The 25,693-nt window shown below is 41.5% G+C and overlaps 1 protein-coding gene across 7 annotated transcripts in view; it reads right to left on the reverse strand.

Annotated features, from left to right (window-relative positions):
- The window catches only part of dnmt3ab (DNA (cytosine-5-)-methyltransferase 3 alpha b), a 718,146-nt gene that overhangs the window by 472,799 nt on the left and 219,654 nt on the right, over positions 1-25,693 (reverse strand). For all 7 annotated transcript variants that reach the window (XM_068023838.1, XM_068023830.1, XM_068023822.1 and 4 more), the window contains exon 5: positions 9,810-10,188. In XM_068023838.1, coding sequence (XP_067879939.1) covers positions 9,810-10,188 — 379 coding nt within the window. The remainder of the gene's footprint in view (positions 1-9,809; positions 10,189-25,693) is intronic.

Consider the following 25,693-nt stretch of genomic DNA (forward strand, 5'->3'; position numbering starts at 1 on the left):
ATATGTTCTCCTTTCCACCTCCTCTACCGAGGCCTCCAGTGCAGTTTCTGAAAGACTTGGAGCCTTCTCTCTCCTTGTTTGTGCCAATTTAATGCTTCCTAAGGGCAGCTTTTAAAGCGTCCGGCTGATATTTTCCAGTATTTACAATTTTGAAATGATCCACATCAGAAACATTAATCTGTATTTTCTTTTTATGGATGTTGATGGAACAGTTGTTTTTATTTCAGAATTCCAGCATTTGCAGATGTTTTCCTTTTTATCTATAATTTTGAAATCTTTGTTACAACATCTATCTCTAGCTACTTTAAACAAAAGATTTTTATTTTAGGAAGAAGAAAGGCCATGAGGACCAACAAGGCCTATTAGATCAACCTCACCTATCCAGCTTTTCAGCAAATAATCTGATCTTTCCAGAACCACATTCAAGGGTATATTTTACAGGACAGATAAGAGAAGATGGACTCCAAAGAGACAGAAAATTGGAGTGGGGGTGAGGGGTGGAGGGTGGGTGGGAACTAATGGAGAGGGGTAAAATAATAGGAAGCTTTAGAAAGGTAACAAAAAAATTGGAAGTTTCTATAATGGGCGGCCAATCCGCAATACCAGTTTTACATCCCGTTAACAAGTAGGAAATCTACCCAATTAGGCTGTTTCTCTTTGAAAAGTAACTTCAATGAAATTATCAAATAAGCCTTAATGTGGATTCAAGAAGATATATATTTGGAGTTGGTAAAGAATGGAACAGCAAATCAGTCAGTGGGTATCACTCACTCTCACTATATCTGCTTAACACCATTCAGTGGTTTATTTTCCAGTAAACCACCAATTCTTCCCAATATCTTCTATTTGCACAACAAGAATGTTCATTTTCCAACCTTGAGGAAATGATGCACATTAGCATTGTACGAACAACAACTGCCTTTAGAAGAATTTTTGAACTGCCACAAAAGACATTAATGGACTTCAAAATGTTTTAAATGAGTTTATTAGAAATCACTAAAGGCAATGTTTATCAAAAAATTCAAGTAATTTTGAGCATTTTTTCAGTCATGATGCTAACTGTACATTGGTAAAAACGTAAAACGTTTAGGAGAAAATGGGCACTCACTTTTAATTTGGTTGTCCAGCAATAGAGAACCAAAACCTTTGTATTTTGCATCTTAGTTGATAACTCGGCTGTGAAAATAGGTTTAAGATTAAATTTGCAGAAATGAATCCCCGGATAATCTCACAGTGAAATGGTTCTGATGTCATTTTTATGCCCAAACGTTGCAGAGAAGAGTGCTTTCTAACATGTCCAAGATGTGACAAATATGACAGGGATTAAGAGGTACACAATTTGGCAAGCATTGATATTTTTGGAAAAGCTTTCTTATTCATTAATACAAGGCATAAAAATCTAGATGCAAGTCTTGCTGAGTGAGAGTAGTTTGATTTTCCAATGTACATTCCTTTGGGAGCCATTAGGAGTTTGAACATGCCAATTGGCACATTCTGTACTAAGCATCGCCAGTGCCAGTTTATTCTAGTGAATGAACTACAGCTCCAAGTGCAGTTTCCTGTGGTAGGAATTAATATCTGGAGGATTCCCTACTCTCATTCAGGGATTAACCTGTACCTTCTCTAGCAAACTGCATCTACACTTAACTAGAATTGCTGGAGCATGCACACGTCACACCGAATTTCCACTTGTCTTTCAAGCTGATTGTGGTGTCGTTAGGATCTCAGTTTGAGGTGTGAGAATCTCAGCATAAATCATAAATTATTGCAAAATATCTTTCTCTATTTATATATCTATATATATAGACTTTTGGAGTTGACAGCGGAACATGTTAAGTATCCCATTTATTGCCTAGTGTATATCATAAATAAAAGATAATTGTCAATACACGAACAATTTTTAGAAGGCATATGGGATACTTGTCTTTATTAGCTGAGGCATAGAATATAAGAGCAGGGAGGTTATGATGGAGCTGTATAAAACGCTAGTTAGGCCATAGCTGGAGTACTGTATACAGTTCTGAGCACCACACTATAGGAAGGATGTGATTGCACTGGAGAAGGTGCATAGGAGATTCACCAGGATGTTGCCTGGGCTGGAGAGTTTCAGCTATGAAGAGAGATTGAAAAGGCTAGGGTTGTTTTCCTTAGAGCAGAGAAGGCTGAGGGGGGACATGATTGAGGTAAACAAAATTATGAGGGGCATTGATAGATTAGATAGGAAGAAACGTTTTCCCTTAGTGGAGGTGTCAATAACCAGGGCACATAGATTTAAAGTAAGGTGCAGGATGTTTAGAGGGGATTTGAGGAAAAATATTTTCACCCAGAGGGTGGTTGGAATCGGGAACGCACTGCCTGAAGGAGGTGGTAGAGGCAGGAACCCTCACAACATTTAAGAAATACTTAGATGAGAACTTGAAATGCCATAGCTTACAAGACTACGGGCGAAGTGCTGGAAAATGGGATTAGAATAGTTAGGTGCTTGATGGCTGGCACAGACACAATGGGCCTGTTTCTATGATGCATAACTCTATGACTATATGACTGGCATTATTTCACATTCATGGCGTAAATAATTATATGCTTTTCAGTTCATTAGACACTTGGTATGCTTATGGAAATTACCTTTCTGTTGTGAACACAAGTAAAAAGTCTTGGGACAAAGCCTGAATCATAATCTGATTCATTAATAATATATCCATGATATGACATATTATCATTATTTTCTTCCTTTCCTTCTCTCTCCCATTGTTTGGCAATTGAATTTTGCAACCTAATAATAAAACTGCTGCTCTAAGAAATGTTAACTTTCCCTCTGGCATTGAGTTTTAATAATTTTCATTATGTATCTTAGTTTCCCAGTTTCAGCATCCTCCCGGAGTATCTGCACATGACTTTTTCTTTATTAATTCATGGGATTTGGCATCGCTGGCGAGGCCAGCATTTATTGCCCATCCCTAACTGCCCATGACAAGGTGGTGGTGAGTCACCTTCTTGAACCACTGCAGTCCATGTGGGGTAGGTACATCCACAGTGCTGTTAGGGAGGGAGTTCCAGGATTTTCACTCAGCAACAATGAAGAAACGGCGATATAGTTCCAAGTTAGGATGGTGGCTTGGAGGGGAACATGCAGGTGCTGGTGTTCCCATGCATCTGCTGCCCTTGTCCTTCTAGGTGGTAGAGGTCAGAGGTTTAGAAGGTGCTGTTCAAAACAGCCCTGGTGAGTTGCTGCAGTGCATCTTGTAGATGGTACACACTGCTGTCACTGTATGTCAGTGGTGAAGTGAGTGAATGTTGAAGGTGGTGGATGGGGTGCCAATCAATTGGGCTGTTTTATCCTGGATGGTGTCGAGCTTCTTGAATGTTGTAGGAGCTGCACTATCCGTGCAAGTGCAGAGCATCCATGACACTCCTGACTTGTGCCTTGTAAATGGACAGGCATTGGGGAGACGGGAGGTGAGTTACTCACTGCAAAATTCCTAGCCTCTGACCTGCTCTTGTAGCCACAGTATTTATGTGACTGGTTCAGTTCAGTTTCTGGTCAATGGTAACCCTCAGGATGTCGATAGCAGGGGATTCAGCAATGGTAATGCCCTTGAATGTCAAGTGGAGATGGTTAGATTCTCTCTTGTTTGAGATGGTCATTGCCTGGCACTTGTGTGGCGTGAATGTTACTTGCCACTTATCAGCCCAAACTGTTGTGGAGGCATAAGCTTCTGAAGAAGACTTTCAGGGTTTAAAAATGAAATTCAAAATATGATGAGCCTTAATTTTCCAATCAACTTTTTAAAAAATTGCTGCAGGCTACCATTTAGAGCAGGTGCATGCCTTGTGGCTATCTGAAGTTATCTAGGCCATGGGTTGCTGCTCCACGAAGAGAGAAACATCTAAAACTGCATCAATTATATTGTTATAATACAAATTTTTTGTGGCAGGTTTGTGCAATTACTGGTATAAATCTGGCACTAAATCAGTAGCATAGCACTATCACATATAATTTCCCTGGAAATGGTCCTCAGATCCTTCAAAAATGTGGTTGCAAGTGCATTTTCTGCTCCAGTTTAAGTCAAGCCACTGGAGCTGACACAATATGTCTACAATCTACTCAGGCCGGTATAATTGTACTGGTCTCTATGGTAAATGTTGGGAGTTCATCCCAAGTTCACAGTGGCAGGTAAATATAACATAACTGCAAATGAGATGGCATTAACCTGACCTCACTCATATAGTTTCAGCACTTTCATACTAAATTGTTGCTCTACCCTCACGAAGACGAGCACACATCCTCTACGAAACCTAAACGATACCTTCTTGCCACTAGTGATAAAAGACGAGGTGAGAATGGAAAGATTTGGAACACATGTTATTCTCTATTGAGGGTAGACAGACTCCTGATGTAACTCATGTTACTAGCAGTATGCCAATTGGAAACATTCTCCCTTTGTAGTATTACTGCCTATCATTATTGTGAGTTTTCTTTATACTTACCAGCATTTATTTCTAAAAAGAGATCAGTTGGTTTCATATGATTGGTTTCTGCACAATAATTAGCAACGAACTGCAATGTATCTTAGTCTGGCTTATCTATTGTCACTGATGTGTAACTTGCCTTCAAAATTAGGGTAGCACCAGGCAAAATCATTATTTATGAGCATTCAGAAATCAGAAGTATCCATAAAACACAGCAACACTAAGTCTTTAAAGGGAACTGTCTTTGTCATGGGAAGGGAGAACTACTGAAACACCCTTGCATTATTTTTCACTGTATAATCATGCAGCAGTGTTTTACAAATAGGCATAGAAGATTTGGCAAGCAGTTTTGAAAAGAATGCACTTTTTTCTGGCTTTTCCTTGTCAATTTTCTCTCCTTTTCTTGAAGGCATTGACTCCTTGCTGGGATAGTTTCACTGCAAACAGCATATCTTCATTTTGTAGCCGAGACAGTAAAGTTTGACAGCCTATTTGACTCTGTGGGTATTACAGCTGAGCCCAATCCTGTGCTCACATGATGTCAATGTGTGTACACTTCCAGCAAAGGCTGCTGAACAGCAATTAGCAATACAAAGCCCCTGGGACCGACTGGGATTAGTTAACTTGGTGTAGACTTGGAATCAAAAGCTGTGAGTTTCCCAGTCTGTGTGGTTCAGCTACTCACTGTCTTAATCAGGCACAATGTCCATTTACAACAGCAATATCCCTTATTTTATATTGTTGTCAGTACAATCACTATTTGTGATTCATTCACCAACAATTTGCCAATTTAAAGTATACTATGTGTCTACTAATTGAATAGTTTCCAGTTCTGAGCTGTTGATTCTTACATGAATTGTGAATTAAGGCCAATTATGTGCACCTGCCACAGTGCTAATGGAACCTCAATGCATGGCACAGGTAGTGGTCAAGTAGCATAGCAAGCTGGTCGTCTCTGATACTGTGTCATCAGTTTATTTTAATAATTACCGTACTCCATTCTACAAGTTGGCAAATGTGGCAGGAGCACACTGTGCACGTGCGGCGGTAATCTGACCAATCACCAGCTGTTTAAAAAGCTGCTGAGTGCAGTTAAAACAGGGATGCAAATTAACAAACCTAAAGTCATGTTACCATTTGAGGATGGAAGCAAGAAGGGACAGATCAGGACTGTTCTTTTTGAGGGCACAATTCTGGAAGATTTACTCTAGAGGTGCTACAGATGACATTCGATGTTCCAGGCAGCCATCACAGTTTTAGATGTGCTGCCAGGAGTTCCAGGGCCATCTCATGATCCAGACCAAGGAAGTAGTGGATCACCTTCATTCCAGGAGGCATGCACTAAAACTCTGCAGCAGCCATTATAGTTCCCCCTTTCACTTGTTCTCAGTGTCTTCTTTTGAGATCAACACCTTCCTCACCTCCCCTCACCCCCACCAACTCCTAAACTGGTCAAGCACGTGAGTCTTTGTTCTAACATTTCAACAGCATGTTAGACCATGATCCTGGTAGCTGCTTTTACCCTCCTAATATTTCACTGTCTACCTTCCTATTGAATGATGATGACTGATGATGGCAGATCTTCTCAGACATGCATAGGTATTTGTGCGCCTTGGTCTGTAGGTGGTATGGTAACGGCTGGAGCAGGAAGCTGCCTTCTCACGTCCACTCTTTTGTCCTCCAAAACCAGCAAATAAAGAGCGATACCTAGCAGGAGACCGAGCTTCATTTCGGTGGTTCTGTCAATTTAAATTGAGGTGGACACAAGACACTGCTTTAAAAAAAAGGTTGAAAATAAATTGAAAAACTGCAAATAATAGGCCACAAATGAAATTGGTGGCAATTGCAGTAAAAAAGTACTATAACAAAATAAAGCTACTGTTATACTAAATTGCTTCTGCTATACTGATAATGGCATTTCCCTTTCAGAAAACAATCTCCAAAATGCCTGAAAAAGTGTCTTCAATGCAGCACTCGTATTTTGTGGGCTCTCAATTTCTTCAATGTGCTCCCACTGCTGAACATGGGAAATGGCACCACCAGGTAATTGGCATAATTTTGGAACCCTTAAAATTGACACCCACAAATGAATTTCTAACATGACTCTGCTGCTCTCCTGTCAGGGCTGCCAGCTCCTGCCTGTATGTGCCCTTTCCCTGTTGTATGATAGCCTTTAAGAGTGATGTCCCTTTAAGATCTTTCTATGCTAATAAGTGAAGTACCAGGATGTAGTCATGTGACTTGAAGTCAGGGTCACTCTGCAACTGTAATGCCCAAAGTAAGGTTCTGTCAATAGTTTGCTCTGTACCGTATATAATAATTTAGCTCCAATAAATCTGTTTTGAGATCTTCAACCAACTGGACTCCATGCGTCTCTTTTATGTTGCATCAGAGAACATAAAGAACTCATTACATTCCCTATATCACTGGTGCAATAGACACAATTGGCACTGCTCAGCTGGAGCTGGAAATAAAAGCGATATATATATATGTCTCCATGAAAATTAAAAAATTAAAAGAAATCCTCAGGTACAATTATCATCCTATGAACATGCTTCCAATCATCAGCCAAGTAATGGAAGGAGTCATCGATAGTGCTATCGACATGCTCACCAATAACCTACTCACCGATGCTCAATTGAAGATCTGCCAGCACTACTCAGCTCCGAACTATATATGGACACAAGAGCTGAACTCCAGAGGTGAGATGAAAGTGACCATCTTAACTTGGACATATATTGTTCCTTTATTAACACTGGGTCAAAATCCTAGAATTCCCTATCTAACAGCATTGTGGGAGGACCTTCACCACATAGACTGTAGCAGTTCAAGAAGGTAGTTCACAATCAGCTCCTCAGGACAACCATGGATGGTCAATAAATGCCTGCCTTACTAGCGATGCCCATATCCTGAGAATGAATTTTAAAAACTATTCGTTTCATAGTGACCAATCCAATCTCAACATTTAGCTCTTAACTGACATAAATCTGGGGAATGGCTAAGATGAACATTGTGCACACTGCCAACACTTATATACTCTGAATCCAAAAAACATTTCATTTCACACAGGGTTACTCTGCTTCTTTTGTTTAAATGTAAATAAATTTCCACACCAAACTATAATACAATTACTGAATTAAACTGCTAGTAGTGGAAATCTCTAAAGGTATTACATCACTCGTCTAAAGGTTGCTTCCAGGAATTAAAATTCCCAGTCAGTCACACAAATTTACTTAAATTTTTGTCTATGGGTGTGACTCTAATGAAATGTATACCTAAAGCCAAGTTCTTAACCTATTAATCTAAAATTGAATATCACACAATGCCTGTCATTCAGGAAAATATTTTGGCACCACAGCCTCTGCATGGGGTGAAATTATCAGCAGGAGGAATTTCATCGCCATTATTTTTGTGACTTTGTCCAAGCAGAAAGAATCTTACCAGAAGTGAGACAGTTATACTTTCTTCGATTTTGTTTTCCATGGGGTTGTATTAAAGTATCATTGTCAAAGGCCAACTTGTTTCTGGTCCCATACAGTAATGGAATTTAATCAAATGTGGAAACTTCATCTTTTCATATTTAGATAATATAATTAAGGTGGAAAAAAGTAATTATGCAGTTATTCTCTTCCTTGCACTCTTGGTGTTCAGCAAGGTACTGGTTACAAGTGTATGTCCCAGTGGTAGGCAATTTTATCATGTACCATCATATATTTCTATAAGATCACCCTCAGTCATCTTTCAAGGAGGAAGAGCCCAGATTTCTCCAATCTTTCAGGACACTAGAGATCACTCTTGGTAGCTATTTTCTACAGCATTTCCACTCTCGAGTGTCTCCCTTCTGTCTTGGTGACTAACATTGGAGGCTTGCCATCCTGTGCTCACCCAGTTTTTGCGATCCTTTCCCTGTTGGGCCAATCTGCCTAGCGATTGGCTCAGGATCCTCCACTGGTGAACAGTGAGCTGTAGTGGGACACCCATTCACGGTACACAACTCACTGGTGTCCTGAGCCTCAAAATAGCTGTGATTCTGCACGGATCCAAATTATCCCCATGCATATTGCCAATTTTTTCTTCCAATTAGGACTGAATTTTAAATGACTATGCCGTCCACTTGCAGATTTTTATTGCCAGCTCATTCTTTAGGTCCTTGGTTGCCTCATCAGATTCGACTGCACCTGCCCAGTGTATTATCATCATTCTTTCCTTCAGCTAATTTCTTGACCTTTTTGTCTGTTTTGAATTCCTATCAGCTTATGCTTATATGTCTTGTGTAAATAACTTTGTTAAAGATTTTCTGGCAGTCCAAGTGATCCATGTCATTTTACACAGACCACTTGGGATGTCACTTTCGCCAAGAAAATTAATGTGTTTGGTCAGGCAGGATATTTCCTTCTTATGATGTACTGATTGTTGTTTCGTGGGTTACCATTATTCACATTTGCTTACTGAGAAATGTTATGTCTCAATTTGTGTAAAGGAGCTTTCCTGCATTGCTTCCAATAGTGAGGGAGTTTTACTAGACCAAACTCCTCCCTGTCGTAAAGTAGTTGAAGGTATACTAGTAAACTTTTAGGTGAAAAAGAACCTTGGTTAAAGTTAAAGGACAATGCATAACAACTTGCACTAAGCCATAACAGATCTGTTTTTCAGATATGTAATATATTCCGTTCCCAGAAAATGTTTGACAAGCAATGAATATACATTAGCACAATCTTGTTCTATGTAAGGCAGAAACATATTTTGTATCGTGCATGGCTGACAGTGAGAGCCTTTTAAATCAATGGGTCCTGATGACACTGTACTACAAAAACATACTATTGTGGTCCACCTTACAAGTTAGCTATAATAGTTTATCTAGAGACTGTGCCTGATGATTGTTGGTTCTGGGATGAACAATTACGATGAAAACAAAAACTAATCCCAGTTATTCATTGCTAATTCTAGTAGCAACAACACAGACTTTCGAGAGTTAGTTTTTCAAAAGAATTACTTAACTGTATAAACATTATTTTCCCAAACATTAAGCGTAACTCAGTCGCATCAGTTCTCCATGTGAGTATATTCAGGCTCAGATTTTTGTCTCAAAAACAATTTTGCTTTAGAAAGTTTAATGCTTGTTTTAGAAGCCCTGTTCCAGGTTACACTGAGGCAATGGGGGCAGACCTTTCAATTGGAAATAACTTAATAAAAACGATCTAAGAAACCCCAAAAACTTGAGCTGTTTGTGACTTTTTCAGGTATGATTTTATATAGGGTATCTGAGCCATAGCTAATTTTGAGCTCTGGTTGCAATACTTAAGATGTAAGGATATAGATTTATTAAAAAGTTTTCAAACCTTTTTCAGCAGCTTCAAGTTGTCGCTTTTTGTATTTCTTTCTGAGAGCAGATGGTACCTTCTCAATTTCTCCCTTTTCAGAATCCAGTCCATCTTTTGGGGTATAACATCCATTCTCCATCTCCAAATCTATTTCAATATCTCCATCCAGACTTGTGCTTTCTTCATTGGACTCTTGATCTTTTAAGTTCTGAGCCTCAAGGGCAGATTTTCCACGGTCACCATTTTCAGGAACACTCCTTTCTCCAAACTGCTGGGAGTTCCCCATGTTTTGCTGGTTACTTTCCACATCTCCATTGTGCACCTGTGCTGATGACTCCTGGGAAGACTGGCACTTTGGAGCTGCCACCATTTCACTAGAAGCTTCATTGATGTCCACCTACATTGAAGAAACATAACTGAATTAACAGTAATCAAGTTATAGAGTCACAGAGTCACTTAAGGCATAGAAGGAGACCATTCAGCCCACTGAGTCCATATCAGCTCATGGCAGAGCAATCCAGTCAGTCCCACTCCCCCATTTGATCCCCATAGCCCTGCAAGTTTATTTCCTTCAAGTACCCATCTAATTTCCTTTTGAAATCATTCATCTCTGCTTCTATCACCCACATGGGCAGCGAGTTCCAGGTCACTACCACTTGCTGTGTAAAAAAGCTTTTCTTCAAATTCCCCTTGCATCTCTTGCCCAAACTGTCAATCTGTGTCCCCTAGTCCTTGTACCATTAGTAACTGGGGACAGTTTTTCCTTATCTAACTTACCTAAGCATGTCATAATCTTGTCCACCTCTATTAAATCTCCCTTCAATTTTCTTTGCTCCAGCTTTTCCAACCTAACCTTGTAACTAAAATCCCTCATCCCATTCTTCAAATAAAATGCTTGGACTATGTGGCATTTTCTTCATAGAAGAGAGAGTACATGATTTCACATAATCCAAATATTTGCAAGTTTCCAGATCACCAACAGAGGATGAGAGTACAAAGCAATGGGCTAGGTTGTTTTAAAGCTGTTCTAGCATGGTCCAACCATTTTCACAGTATTCTTTTTAATATAGTATTGCTTTTTGCTACCAATGCAGAATGTATTCACATTGAAAAAGTCTTGGAGATATTCAGGAACTGGCACTGTTTGTATTTATTTTGGATATTCAAGGCAGCAGTGTGGAGAAATTGTTAAACATGGTAAAATTGGGATCAAATTTATTATTGCATCAGGTTGTTTAGACCAACGTCACTGTATGTTTTTGCGTTGGCTGGCAACTTTGGGAGAAAAGCAGAACATTTACTCTAACAAATGTAACGACCAGGTGAGAAAGAGGTCCAGGGCTCCCTTTCAGCCTTCACCTGGTCTTACTGGAACAGGGTTTAATTTTAAACACACGGTGTTTTTAGCTTCCCTTGGTGAATCCTTGTTCACTGCTTTCCAAGTACAAGGCAAAGAAACCAGTACAAACAGGCTTTCTTAAGGTTAAAGAAGAAAAGCTGAAATTTATGAAACTTAAATTCTAATTCAGTTAATGCCTACGGATACATGCCACGCCCCATACTGGCATGCATACGCGATACACACATGCAAATAGAGACAGAAGAGAGCAGAAAAATAAAATGGAAAGGTTTGAGGCAATATCTGAAGAGTTGTTGTTACGGCTCTTGGAGCTCACTATAGAGTCCTTGATTGTAGGTAGATCTTCCTTTTCGCTGGGGTCCAGTATTCTTCTTAAACCTTGTTTGCTATAGGAAACTTTTCTCTCTTGGGGTTCATGTGTCTTCAGTGGACTTAGAGGCTTGTGAGAAAGAGATGGGAGCAGACAGGAGAGAGATTTTCTCAGTCCAGGAGCAAACAGCTTTCTGCCCAAACTGTTTGTACAAATTCAAGAAACTCAAGTTGCCCAGCAGGTTAGTCATGTGACTAGCTGGTTTGACCATGTCCATTTGTGTATTCGGCCACCTTAGTCAACCTGGAATGCGAGCTCCCCCACCTTCAACATCTGGTGATCAAAAGTCCATTGTGGGTTGAATGTCAGGGAATGGCTGCTTTGTCCGTCCACGCACTGTCTGTTAATATGCAAATATCTTTTCCAGCCACGGCTGATCTGTTTAACAAGTCTTCTTCACTCCAGTAACTGTTTAAAATCAATGTTCACGACAAAATTAATGTGCCACATTCTTGGCAGATGGGGGCCTGGCATGACACAAATAAATTGCTGTCTTAAGTTTAACACATTTCAAACTTTGGAAGAGGCAGTGAGATTGAGTACTAGTTTTTCTTTGAGTTTTACTTGGTAAAAATTTGGTATCATTAGTAAGTGAACAATTGAAACATCTATTTTAAAACAGGAACACATTGATGACATTAAAGTATATTTAAGCTAAACTAAAATTCTTTCCTAAAAATAACAGATGGAAATAAATCCATGATAAAAGAATGTAAAAGATAAAATGTACAAATGCAAGTTACTTTACATTCCTGAGTAAAGCTGTAGAGATATAAAATCAATATTCATCACTATCCACTGGTCATAGAAAAACTAGTTCGAACATTCTGTAATTTTTAGTACCGCAGCTAGAAAAACAGATTAATTAAATTGGATCATCCTTGACAGTACTGTCACCCAAGACTGCCCCATCGGTCCTGTAGCTCGAGAGTACAGAGTAAGGCCTGGATTTTAAGGAGCCCTCGATGTCGTGATCCGTGGCTGGGGTGGGGAGGCTGAAGATGGCTCCGGATGAGGCCCGCCACGGATCTCAACGCCAGCAGGGCCTGGCCCGATCCTCCCAGCGGAACTTTATTTAATTAATTCTGTGGGATAGCTCTCTAAAAATGTAAATATCCCAGCAAGGCTGGCTGCCCTTTAAAAACGGCATCTGCACCTGTGCACAGGCAGCTGACGTATTGCTGGGGACAGACAGCCCACCCGCTCCATGGGATTGGGTGCGGGCCGCCCTGACTATTTAAAATGAGCCGCCGCGTTTAAAGATCGTGGCAGCTCTTTAGCGTGCAGGCGGCGCAGGCAGGCTGGTATTTTTTCCCCTCACCGCCGAGATCCAGCCCTAATTGCAAACAACAAAATAAGTTTAGCACATGGAGGTGGGGAAATCAAGGAGGAGACAAAGGGCTGAATTTCACCAGACCGATGGCAATGGGCTGGGAGGTGAGAGGGCTGGTAATATGGTGGGGAAGGTGTTGGGAGGGGAGTCCGACGTCTTCCCACCACCATGGCATATTACCAGTGGCAGGAACCTCAGTAACTTGACCACCCGCTGGATGGCCAGTTAAGCCAGTTAAGTGCCCAATCCCTGGTGGCCAAATGGACGGCGGCCCAGGCACCAGCCTCTTAATTGGCCTCTGCTGGTAAATTGTTGCCCCAGGGTCCTGCTGCCCGTTGGCACAGCATCACCTCCTGCTTTCGGCCACGGCAGCGGGACTTGATATTCGCTAACAAAATTCAGCTCATAGTCATGAATGTTTGGGATCAGTTAAACAGAACATTGAGTAAAGCAGTTGTTTCTTGGTGGTAGTTTATCAAATCAATTGATTCACTCATTGTACGGCATGATTTTATCCACAAGGATGAACATCTTGAGGTTGGGGAATGAGGGTCTGGATAAATGATTTGAGTGACAAATGTGCTTAAGCCTTGAGGACATCACTTGTGACTGCTGCAATTGCTGTTATCCACTTCAAAGTACATCCTTAGTATTTCTGAATAACAGGACATGTCCAAAGAACACAGAAGTTCCGTGGATAATCCTCATTTACTTTTCATGCAGGCATTCTCATTTGAGAACTTTAAAGCTTTAAAAACTGTGGCACATCTCCCCCGAAAGTACCCTCTCCCTCAAATCATTTTCCCAGGCTCCCCCCCACCACCACCGCTCCAATGAGGCTATGTTCATGCTCGCTTTGGACAAAATCATACCCCAAACAATAAGTGAGTCAACTGATTTGATAAACTACCAATGAGAAACAAGCTCTCTAGAGCTGCATGTGGCTATGGAACACAAGTCATAGTGTCAGGGTCAATGAGATGACCATTCATAGAAACACAGGAGCAGGAGTAGGCCATTCGGCCCTTTGAGCCTGCACTGCCATTCAATACGATCATGGCTGATCATCCAAACTCAGTACCCTTTTCCAGCTTTCTTCCCATATCCCTTGATCCGTTTAACCCTAAGAACTATATCTAACTCTTTCTTGAATATATTTAATGATTTGCCTTCAACTACTTTCCGTGGTAGAGAATTCCATAGGTTCACCACTCTCTGGGTAAAGAAATCTCTCCTCATCTCAGTCCTAAATGGCTTACCCCTTATCCTTAGACTGTGACCCCTGGTCCTGGACTCACCCGCCATCGGGAACATCCTTCCTACATCTCGTCTGTCCAGTTCTGTTAGAATTTTGTAGGTTTCTATGAGATTCCCTCTCATTCTTCTAAACCCTAGCGAATACAAGCCTAATCGACTCAATCACTCTTCAGACGTCAGTCCTGCCATCCCAGGAATCTGTCTGGTGAACCTTCGGTGCACTCCCTCCATAGCAAGAACATCCTTCCTCAAATAAGGAGACCAAAACTGCACACAATATTCCACATGTGGTCTCACCAAGGCCTTGTATAATTGCAGCAAGACATCCTTGCTCCTGTACTCGAATCCTCTCACAATGAAAGCCAACAGACCATTTGCCTTCTTAACTGCCTGCTGCACCTGCATGCTTACTTTCAGCAACTGGTGCACAAGGACTCCCAGGTCTCGCTGCACCTCCCCCATTCCCAATCTATCTATTAATTCCCTCAAATATATCATTAATATATATTGTGAATAGCTGGGGTCCTAGCAATGATCCTTGCGGTACCCCACTAGTCACTTACTGCCACTCGGAAAAATACCCGTTTATTCCTACTCTTTGTTTCCTGTCTGCCAACCAGTTCTCTAACCATGTCAGTACCTTACCCCCAGTCCCAGGTGCTTTAATTTTGCACGCTAATCTCTTATGTGGGACCTTATCGAAAGCCTTCTGAAAATCCAAATACACCACATCCACTGGTTCTCCCTTATCTATTCTACTAGTAACAGCCTCAAAAAATTCCAGTAGATTTGTCAAGCATGATTTCCCTTTCGTAAATCCATGTTGACTTTGTCTAATCCTGTCATTGTTTTCCAAGTGCTCTGCTATTACATCTTTTAGAATGGACTGTAGCACTTTTCCCACTACTGATGTCAGGCTATAATTCCCTGTTTTCTCTCTACCTCCTTTTTTAAATAGTGGGGTTACATTAGCTACCCTCCAATCCGTCCAGAGTCTACAGAATTTTGAAAAATGACCAGCAATGCATCTACTATTTCTAGGGCCACTTCCTTAAGTACTCTGGGATTATCAGTCCCTGGGGATTTATCAGCCTTGAATCCCGTCAATTTCCCTAACACCATTTCCCTACTAATACTGATTTCATACCGCTCCTCCTTCTCACTAGACCCTATGTTCCCCAACATTTCTGGGAGGTAATTTGTGTCCTCCTTTGTGAAGACAGAACCAAAGTATGTATTTAATTGGTCTGCTATTTCTTTGCTCCACATTAGAAATTCCCCCGTTTCTGACTGTAAGGGACCCACATTTGTCTTCACTAATCTTTTTCTCTTCACACATCTATAGAAGATTTTACAGTCAGTTTTTATGTTCTTTGCAAGCTTACTCTCATACTCTATTTTCCCCTTCTTAATCAAACCGTTTGTCCTCCTTTGCTGAATTCTAAACTGCTCCCAATAGAGTCATAGAGTTATACAGCATAGAAACAAGCCCTTCGGCCCATCGTGTCTGTGCCGGCCATACAGCACCCAACTATTCTAATCCCATATTCCTGCACTTGGCCCATAGCCCTGTATGCTATGGCGTTTCAAGTGGTCATCTAAATACTTCTTAAATGTTGAGGGTTCCTGCCTCCACCATCTTTTCAGGCAGTGCGTTCCAGATTCCAACCACCCTCTGGGTGAAAAAAGGTTTCCTCAAATCTCCCCTAAACCTCCTGTTCCTTACCCTAAATCTATGCCCCCTGGTTCTTGACTCCTCCGCTAAGGGAAAATGTTTCCTCCTATCTAACCTATCAATGCCCCTCATAATCTTGTACACCTCAATCATGTCCCCCCTCAGCCTTCTCTGCTCCAAGGAAAACAACCCTAGCCTTTTCAATCTCTCTTCATAGCTGAAATGCTCCAGCCCAGGCAACATCCTGGTGAGTCTCCTCTGCACCCTCTCCAGTGCAATCACCATCCTTCCAATAGCGTGGTGCCCAGAACTGTACACAGTACTCCAGTTGTGGCCGAACTAACGTTTTATACAGCTCCAACATAACCTCACTGCTCTTATATTCTATGCCTCAGCTAATAAAGGCAAGTATCCCATATGCCTTCCTAACCACCATATCTACTTCAGTGATCTATGGACAAGTACACCAAGGTCACTAGGGTCCTACCATCCATTGTGTATTCCCTTGCCTTGTTAGTCCTCCCAAAATGCATTATCTCACACTTTTCAGGATTAAATTCCATTTGCCACTGCTCCACCAATCTTACCAGCCCATCTATACCTCCCTGCAAAGCAAGGATTTCCTCCTCATTATTTACAACACCACCAATTTTCGTGTCATCTGCGAACTTACTGATCATACCTCCTATATTCACGTCTAAATCATTAATGTACACTACAAACAGCAAGGGTCATAACACTGATCCCTGTGGTACACCACTGGTCACAGGCTTCCAATTGCAAAAACAGCCCTCGACCATTACCCTCTGCCTCCTGCCACGAAGCCAATTTTGGATCCAATTTGCCAAATTGCCATGGATCCCATGGGCTCTTACCTTCTTAACCAATCTCCCATGCGGGACCTTATCAAAAGCCTTCTGAAATCCATGTCTACTACATCTACTGCTTTACCCTCATCTACACATCTAGTCACCTCCTCGAAAAATTCAATCAAGTTAGTCTGACACGGTCTCCCCCAGACAAAGCCATGCTGACTATCCCTGATTAATCCCTGCCTCTCCAAATGGAGATTAATCCTGTCCCTCAGAATTTTTTCCAATATTTTCCCAACCACTGATGTTAGACTCACCTGCCTGTAATTATCTGATTTATCCCTACTACCCTTCTTGAATAATGGTACCACATTCGCTGTCTTCCAGTCTTCTGGTGCCTCTCCTGTGGCCTGAGAGGATTTGAAAATTTGTGTCAAAGTCCCTGCTACCTCCTCCCTTGCCTCACATAACAGCCTGGGATACATCTCATCTGGGCCGGAGGATTTATCCACCTTCAAGCCCGCTAAGACAGCAAATATTTCCTCCCTTTCAATGACAATATGTTCAAATATATCACAATGCCCCTCCCTGATCTCTACACCTACATTGTCCTACTACACAGTGAACACCTATGAAAAGTAATCATTTAAAACCTCACCTATGTCCTCCGGCTCCACACAAAGATTGCCACATTGGTCCCTAATGGGCCTTACTCTTTCCCTGGTTATCCTCTTACCCTTAACATATTGAAAAAAAGCCTTGGGATTTTCCTTTATCTTGCCTGCCAGTGTTTTTTCATGCCCCCTCTTCGCTCTCCTAATTACTTTTTTAAGAGACACCCTACACTTTCTATTCTCCTCTACTGCCTCCGCTGTTTTCAGTGCTTGGGATCTGCCGTAAGCCTCCTTTTTTTCCTGATCCAATGCTCTACATCCCTTGACATCCAGGGTTCCCTGGGCCTGTTAGTCCTACCCTTCACCTTAACGGTTCCATGTTGGCTCTGGACTCTCACTATTTCCTTTTTGAATGACTCCCACTGATGTGATGTAGACTTTCCTACCAGTAGCTACTCCTAGTCCACTTTGGCCAGATCCTGTTTTATCATATTGAAATCGGCCTTCCCCTAATTCAGTCCCTTTATTTCTGGTTTCTCTTTGTCCTTTTCCATAACTACCTTAAATCTTACAGAGTTATGGTCACTATCCCCGAAATGCTCCCCCACTGACACTTCTACCACTTGTCTGACTTCATTCCCATGATTAGGCCCAGTACACACCCTTCCCTTGTAGGACTTTCTACATACTGGCTCAAAAAGCTCTCCTGTATGCATTTTAAGAATTCTGCCCCTTTTAAGCCTTTTGCACTAAGACTATCCCAGTTAATATTGGGGAAGTTGAAATCTCCTACTACTATTACCCTATTATTTTAACACCTCTCAGAGATTTGCCTACATATCTGCTCCTCTATCTCTTCCTGACTGTTTGGAGGCCTGTAGTAGACATCCAACCAAGTGATTGCTCCCTTTTAGTTTGTAAGTTCCACCCAAATGGCCTCATTTGAGGAACCTTCTAAGATATCATCCCTCCTTACTGCAGTAATTGACTCCTTGATCAACAGTGCAATGCCACCTCCTCTTCTATCCCCTCCCTTGTCGCGCCTGAAGATTCTCTATCCTGGAATATTGAGCTGCCAGTCCTGTCCCTCCCTCAACCATGTCTCTGTGATAGCAATAATATCATAATCCCATGTGCTAATCAATGCCCTCAATTCATCTGCTTTATTAGTAAGACTCCTTGCATTGAAATAGATGCAATCCAACCTTGCATTTTTCCCTTGTGCCTTACCAGGTCTGTATTTGCTCTGCCTTCCAGGCAGACTCACTTTCTGTTCTATATGACCCCCTACTGTACCACCACTCTGTATCCCATCCCCCAGCCAAATTAGTTTAACCCTCGCCCCCCCCAACAGAACTAGCAAATCTCCCAGCAAGGATGCTTGTCCCATTCCGGTTCAGGTGCAACCCGTCCAACTTGTACAGGTCCCACCTTTGCCAGAAACAGACCCAGTGATCCAGGAAACTAAAGCCCTCCCTCCTGCACCATCTCCTCAGCCAAGCATTCATCTGCTGTATCCTGCTATTTCTAAACTCACTAGCATGTGGCACCGGGAGTAATCCAGAGATTACAACCTTTGAGGTCCTGCTTTTTAATCTGCTACCTAGCTTCCTAAATTCTTGTTGCAGGACCTCATCCCTTTTTCTACCTACGTCATTGGTACCAATGTGTACCACAACCTCTAGCTACTCACTCTCCCCCTTCAGAATGTCCTGCAGCCACTCCATGACATCCTTGACCCTAGCACCAGGGAGGCAACATACCATCCTGGAGTCACGTTTGCGGCCACAGGAACGCCTATATGTGCCCCTTACGATAGAAACCACCTTTCGCTATAGGTCTTCCACTCCTATTTCTCCCCTGCTGTGCAGCAGAGCCCTCCTTGGTGCCACAGACCTGGCTGTTGCTGCTTTCCCAGGATAGGTCATCCCCCCCAACAGTGAATTCTGAAAATTTGTTATTCTCCGATTAATATACATCAACTTTATAACAGGAGGCCCCATTTTAAATTTGGTGTGGGGTACAAATAGGGATTCATAGCAATACATTTGTTTTGTAGATAAGACTGACTGGATATGGGTTAAGGTTACCATCCATATGCACTGTTTTGTTTTTTAATATGATGATAACCATCTGAATGGCTAGCTGACTTATTCTGGATATGTATTTAGTACCACTCCATTGTTAAGGAATTAATGACCAAAATAGTTTTCCTTCACTGAGGTTTGTTTCTGTTCAATTCTCCACGTTATTCTGGCTGACAGCCAAGGCTGTGAACTCACTGTGGCTGGGACATGGACTAATATTCAGGAATTTTAACTTGAATACCATTCTAAATTTGGGATTATACACGGACAAATCTTTCCCTTGAGCACATGATTATTTATGGTGTTACTACCAGGTGAGAAAGGTGTCTCGGTTTCCCTCTCAGTCTTCACCTGGTCTTACCATAACAGTGCTTAATTTTAAACACACCATTTTTTTTAACTCCCCTTTAGTGAATCCTTGTTCACTAACTTCCAATAATAAGGCAAAGAAACTAGCCAAAACAGGTTTTCTTAGGTTTAATGAAAAAAGGTTGAACTTTATTAAACTTAAACTCTAATTCGGTTAACGCCTACGGATACGCGATGTGCCCACACTAGCATGCATATGCGATACACACATGCAGATACAGACAGAAAAGAGCAGAAGAAATAAAGTGAAAAAGTTTGAGGCAATATCTAAAGATGGTTTTGGTTATTGTTCTTTGAGCTTGCTGTAAAGTCCTTGATTGTAGGTAGGTCTTGCTTTTCGTTGGGGCCCAGTATTCTTCTTAAACCTTGTTCGATGTAGGAGACTTTTCTCTCTTGAAGTTCATGGGTCCTCAGTGGGTTCAGAGGCTTGTGAGAAAAAGATGGGAGCAGACAAGAGCAGCAAACAGTCTTTGAGTTCAAAAACTCTGTAGCTAGTTCAAAAAACCCTGGACCAGCCAGTTAGTCACGTGACCAGCTGGTTTAACCAGTCCTGACTTATGTGGATTGTATCACCTTAGCCGTCTCTGGAATGCTCTTCCTTACACCTTCAATGTCTGGTGATCAAATCCATTTTGAGTTGAATGTGTCAGGGAATGGTCCTTTTTCTAACTGTCTGTTAGTAGGCAAATTTCTTTCAGCTAAGTGTCTGTCAACCCTTGTAACAGGTCTTCTCTTCTTCCCAGCAAGTTTAAAATCAATGTTCATATGACAAAATTAATATGCTTCATTTTTGGCAAGTGGGGGCCTGCATGACAATGATCTTTGGGAACAGGAGGCACGATAGGATAAATATGCGTTTCTTGTTCCATGCTTTCTTATGTTCATATTAGAGTTGTACCAGGTAAATTCAATAGCATTCGTCTGCCACAATCTTTAGGCCAAATGTCTGCCACAAATTAAATAAAAAAATATTGCATAGTTCAGCATCATATTTCGATTTACCTGCACCATCCCTACTATTTAATGGTCTTTAATAAAAGTTGGTGCTGGTGAACTAGAAATTAAAATGGAAATTCTAATTTTAAATATGACCGCTTATCAGTCAATTCACATTGTGGCTTAGGACCTGCTTTAATAAAATATGTCACAGATGCACTCGATGGGCCGAATGGCCTCCTTTTATGCTATAAATGACTCTATGACCATGTAGAGGTTTTCTTGTCAATGCTGTGAACTGTAACTTGTGAAGTAGACCCTTATGAATTCCTCATACAATACACGTTGAAGATCATGCTTAAAAAAGAACTGGTATTAGAATCTGTCTGGTTTCTATGTATACTGGTTTGGTCAATTAGCTCTGCTAGAAGTTGTTCATGACTTTGCTTCAAATACTCAGAGGAAATTTTTACAAACCCACTTATAATTGTTGTTCTACTTGCAAACCAGACGAATTCTAACCTTACTTTCCACTGAGATCTAGTTTTTGCAGCTTGAGCAGTGTCAGTTGCACAGAAAAGAATTCTATCGCCTAGAAATTGGATTGTGCCCTGTGCTGTGCATGCCGCATATGCTTAATGAGGTCGGTGGCAGGACCACAGGAAATTGGTTCACCAGCCTCAGTTTCAGGTACCCGCGCGACTCCAGAGACAGTTCGCAGGTCCCAGGCGACACCAAAATTGTCTGGAGGTACTAAGCAAAGTCCAGAAGTGGGGGAGGCAATTGGGAGGTGGAGGGAGGGGTAGCCAGCAGTGGTCCATTAATTTAATACTGATTTGGAAGGCGATTCACATTAAGGCAAGTAAAAAAAAAATTAAGACTTACCTTTCCAGAGGCAGCCTCCAGCGGCCCCTTAGAATAGCTGGCTTGGCTGCCAACGGGTTAAGAATAATTACCGTAGCATGTATGATGCATGCTGTGGCCAGTCACAGACAATTTTGCAGAGGATACCTCAAACAGGAGTTAGTCTTCATAATTGCACATGCAAAGGGCCTAACGCTTGATTGAGGTGTGAGCCCTGGATGTTTATGCAGATCTTTTACCAATATGGTGGGTGGCACACTTCCAAGGTGGAATGAACGTGCACACACCACCCACCATATCGAATCCTTGAGTGCCATAATTTCTTGACCCACATGTCTGTGACAAATCTATTCGAGTGCATTTGGTATAGCAGCACAAATTGCACATTGCTGAATTTAATATTAACCATTTTACCTTCAAATATTCAAAGCATTCCAGCACATTAAAGCATTGTTGCCCTAGAAAGAAATTACTTCACACAACACAACTGTTTCAAAGGTGCCACTTCCAATCAGGTGTGAAGTGTTTTTTTTTAACTAGGAATAAAAATAACCTCAAGAACATTGGAACCATTGGAGCCTGGAGGTTCACAATTTTTATTCCAATATACAAACAAAATGGCAGTGCAATATCACTTTTACTGCATATGCAGGAGTCAGTGGAGCTATCACATCCCCCAAAAGTAAACAATAATGTGTTTGCAGAACCTCAGACACAAATTCACACTTCACTCAGTTCACAATGACAAACCTCAACATTAACTTACATTTTTACACAGGAAAAAAAAATGGGTGGAATTGTGAAAGGTGATTGGCAAAACAACAACAAAAATTCCTGTATACTATATAATAAAATTGGAATTTTACTTATTCAGTTCTAGTCAACTGGTGAGTCTGATCTGAGTCAGGGACGGAATATAATGATTAGGTTACCTCCTGCAAAATGGCACAAAGGCACTAGGTAGAGCCTTTTGCCTACAAATATGCAGAGGGTGTAAATCTGAGCTAAAAATGGGAATATCACCCTGTGTGTTTGAACACCTGCACACACACACACACATCACACTAGTACACTGGTGCTATGTTATTCATGATGTTCAACTCGAGAGAAATGTGCATTTACTGTCTGTGCAGAGTTGCACTGTAGCCTTTTGCAGTAACTGTTGTCCTTTTATGGCCCCTCATAGTGGAAACGCTTCTCTGAACACCCTGTACATTTAGACCTACTGCTCTGGTAAATAAGGTTTTAACTTTAAGGTTGGGCAAAAAATAAATTTCAACCACCTTTTCACAAAATCAATTCTCAGCAGGCGTTCTAGGTCATGATGAGTTTGTTCTACTTTACGTCAAACAAATTGTAACAGAAGTGATAACATTATGCATTTGGATGAAACACAAAGAAGCTATTTCAAAAAATATATACTATATGGAGAGCATATCTTCCCCATGCCTTGCAGACAGGCACTAGACCAATTTAATGTTACATTATTCATTACCATCCTCAATGCTTTCCTAAGGATCAATCCAGCAGGGTTCTGAAAAGAAGTGTAACCAAATCTTCATAGAATTATAGCAGCTTGTCTCCCCTTTGTCCTATGCACACTAATTTTTCAAAATCTATTCAGCTTTGGTGAGAGAGCGACATCAAGGAGAGCAGTCACCATACCTTGGCCTTCAACTGCAAACTCTTGATGGTAGTCTCATGCTGCAGGTCCAAAAGAATCATAGAAAGTTGATGGCACAGAAAGAGGCCACTTAGCCCATCGTGTCTGTGCCAGCTGAAAAAAAAAGAGCCACCCAGCCTAAGCCCACTTTCTAGCATTTGGTCCATAGCCTTGCAGGTTACGGCACTTGTGGTGCACACCCAGGCACCTTTTAGATGAGCTGAGTGTTTCTGCCTCTATCACCCTTTCAGGCGGTGAGTTCCAGAACCCCAAAACCCTCTGGGTGAAAATTCTTTTCCTCATCTACCCTCTAATCCTTCCACCAATCATGTTAAATCTATGCCCCCTAGTCACTGATCCCTTTGCTAAGGTAAATAGGCCCTTCCTATCCACTCTATCCAGGCCCCTCACAATTTTGTACACCTCAAACAAATCTCCCTTCAGCCTTCTCTGTTCCAAGGAGAACAACCCCAGCCTATCCAGTCTTTCATCAGAGCTGCAATTGTCCTGTCCTGGCAACATCCTCGTAAATCTCCTATGTACCCTCTCCAGTACAATTATATCCTCTCTGTAATGAGGTGACCAGAACTGCACACAGTACTCAAGTTGTGGCCTAACTACTGTTTTATACAGTTCCAACATAACCTCCCTGCTCTTATATTCTATGCCTCAGCTAATAAAGGAAAGTATTCCATATGCCGTCTTAACCACCTTATCTACCTATCCTGCTACCTTCAGGGATCTGTGGGCATTCACTCCAAGGTCCCTCACTTCCTCTGCACCTCTCAGTATTCTCCCATTTATTGTGTATTCATTTGCCTTGTTTGACCTCCCCAAATGCATCACCTCACACTTCTCTGGGTTAAATTCCATTTGCCACATTTCTGCCCACCCGACCAGTCCATTGATATCGTCCTGCAGTCTGCAGCTATCCTCCTCGCTATCAACCACGCAGCCAATTTTTGTGTCACCTGCAAACTTCTTGATTGTTCCCCTTACATTTACATCCAAATCATTAACATATACCACAAAAAGCAAGAGACCCAGTATTGAGCCCTGTGGAATGCCACTGGAAACAGCCTTCCAGTCGCAAAAACACCCTCAACAATTACTCTGTTTCCTGCCACTGAGACAGTTAGTATCCACCTAGCTACATTTCCCTGAATCCCATTGGCTTTTATTTTTTTAACCAGTCCGCCATGTGGCACCTTGTCAAAAGCCTTGCTAAAATCCATGCAGACCACACAACTACACTAGCCTCATCAATCCTCCTTGTTACTTCCTCAAAAAAATTCAATCAAGTTAGATACAACCTACCCTTGACAAATCCATGATGCCTATCCTTGATTAATCCATGCTTTTCTAAGTGACAGTTTATCCTGTCTCTCAGAATTAATTCCAATAATTTGCCCACTACTGAGGTTAGACTGGCTGGCCTGTAATTATTCGGTCTATTCCTCACTCCCTTGAAACAAAGGTACAACGTTAGCAGATCCCCAATCTTCCAGCACCATACCTGTATCTAGTGAGGACTGGAAAATGATGGACAGACTCTCTATTTCCTTCCTGGCTTCTTTTCACAGCCTAGGGTACATTTCATCCGGCCCTGGTGATTTATCCACTTTCAAGAATGCTAATCCCCTGAATATTTTTGCTCTCCCTATGTTTATCACATCCAATACTTCACACTCCTCCTTCTTAACTACAATGTCTGCATCGTCCCCCTCTTTTGTGAAGACAGACATTCATTAAGAACCATACTCACACATAGGTTACCTTTTTGGTCTTTTATGGGCCCTACTCTTTCCTTCGTTATCCTCGTCCTCATAATGTATTGATAAAACATCTTTGGGTTCTCCTTGATTTTGCTTGCCAATATTCTTTCATGTCCTCTCTTTGCTTTCCTAATTTCCTTTTTGATTTCACCCCTCAACTTTCGATTCTCCTCTTGGCTTTCTGTAGTTTCAGTTATATAAATAATGTAACAAGTTGTTTCCTAAAATAGCAAAGAGACTGGCTGCTAACAAGACAGTTCATTTAAGGTGGGACAGTGGCATAACACTGGCATGCACTGCCTTGTGGATATAAAGGTCATAGATATGAAACATTAATCCTGTTTCTCTCTCCACAGATGCTGCCTGACCTGCTGAATATTTCCAGCATTTTCTGTTTTTAGCCCACCAAGTGAGTTTTGAATCTCAGACAGATCCTCAGGGAAACAAAATGCATTCCTACTAGTAGAATGGGAAAAGTAAAGGCAAATTATGGCTCTCACACATAGCTCCTGGAGCCTAGTGCTGGCAGAGTCCTGGGAACAGATAGCTGGCTCACTCTCTCATCTGGAGAATGGAATGTGCCTTGGGCAGACTGGCAGAAATACTCAAAATGTTAGAACTATTTTTGTAAATGAATAAATCTTTCCTTCTCGTGGCAGAATCATGTGAGTTTGAATAAAGCCATCAGTAGACACAGATCGACAATAACAAACCAGCTTCACTGTTGGCATCTACTGATACTTATTAAAACTTTATAGCCCAATTTTGCTTCTCTTTATTTCTTCAA

The sequence above is a fragment of the Heterodontus francisci genome, chromosome 3, assembly GCF_036365525.1.
Source record: "Heterodontus francisci isolate sHetFra1 chromosome 3, sHetFra1.hap1, whole genome shotgun sequence".
Lineage (NCBI taxonomy): Eukaryota > Metazoa > Chordata > Chondrichthyes > Heterodontiformes > Heterodontidae > Heterodontus > Heterodontus francisci.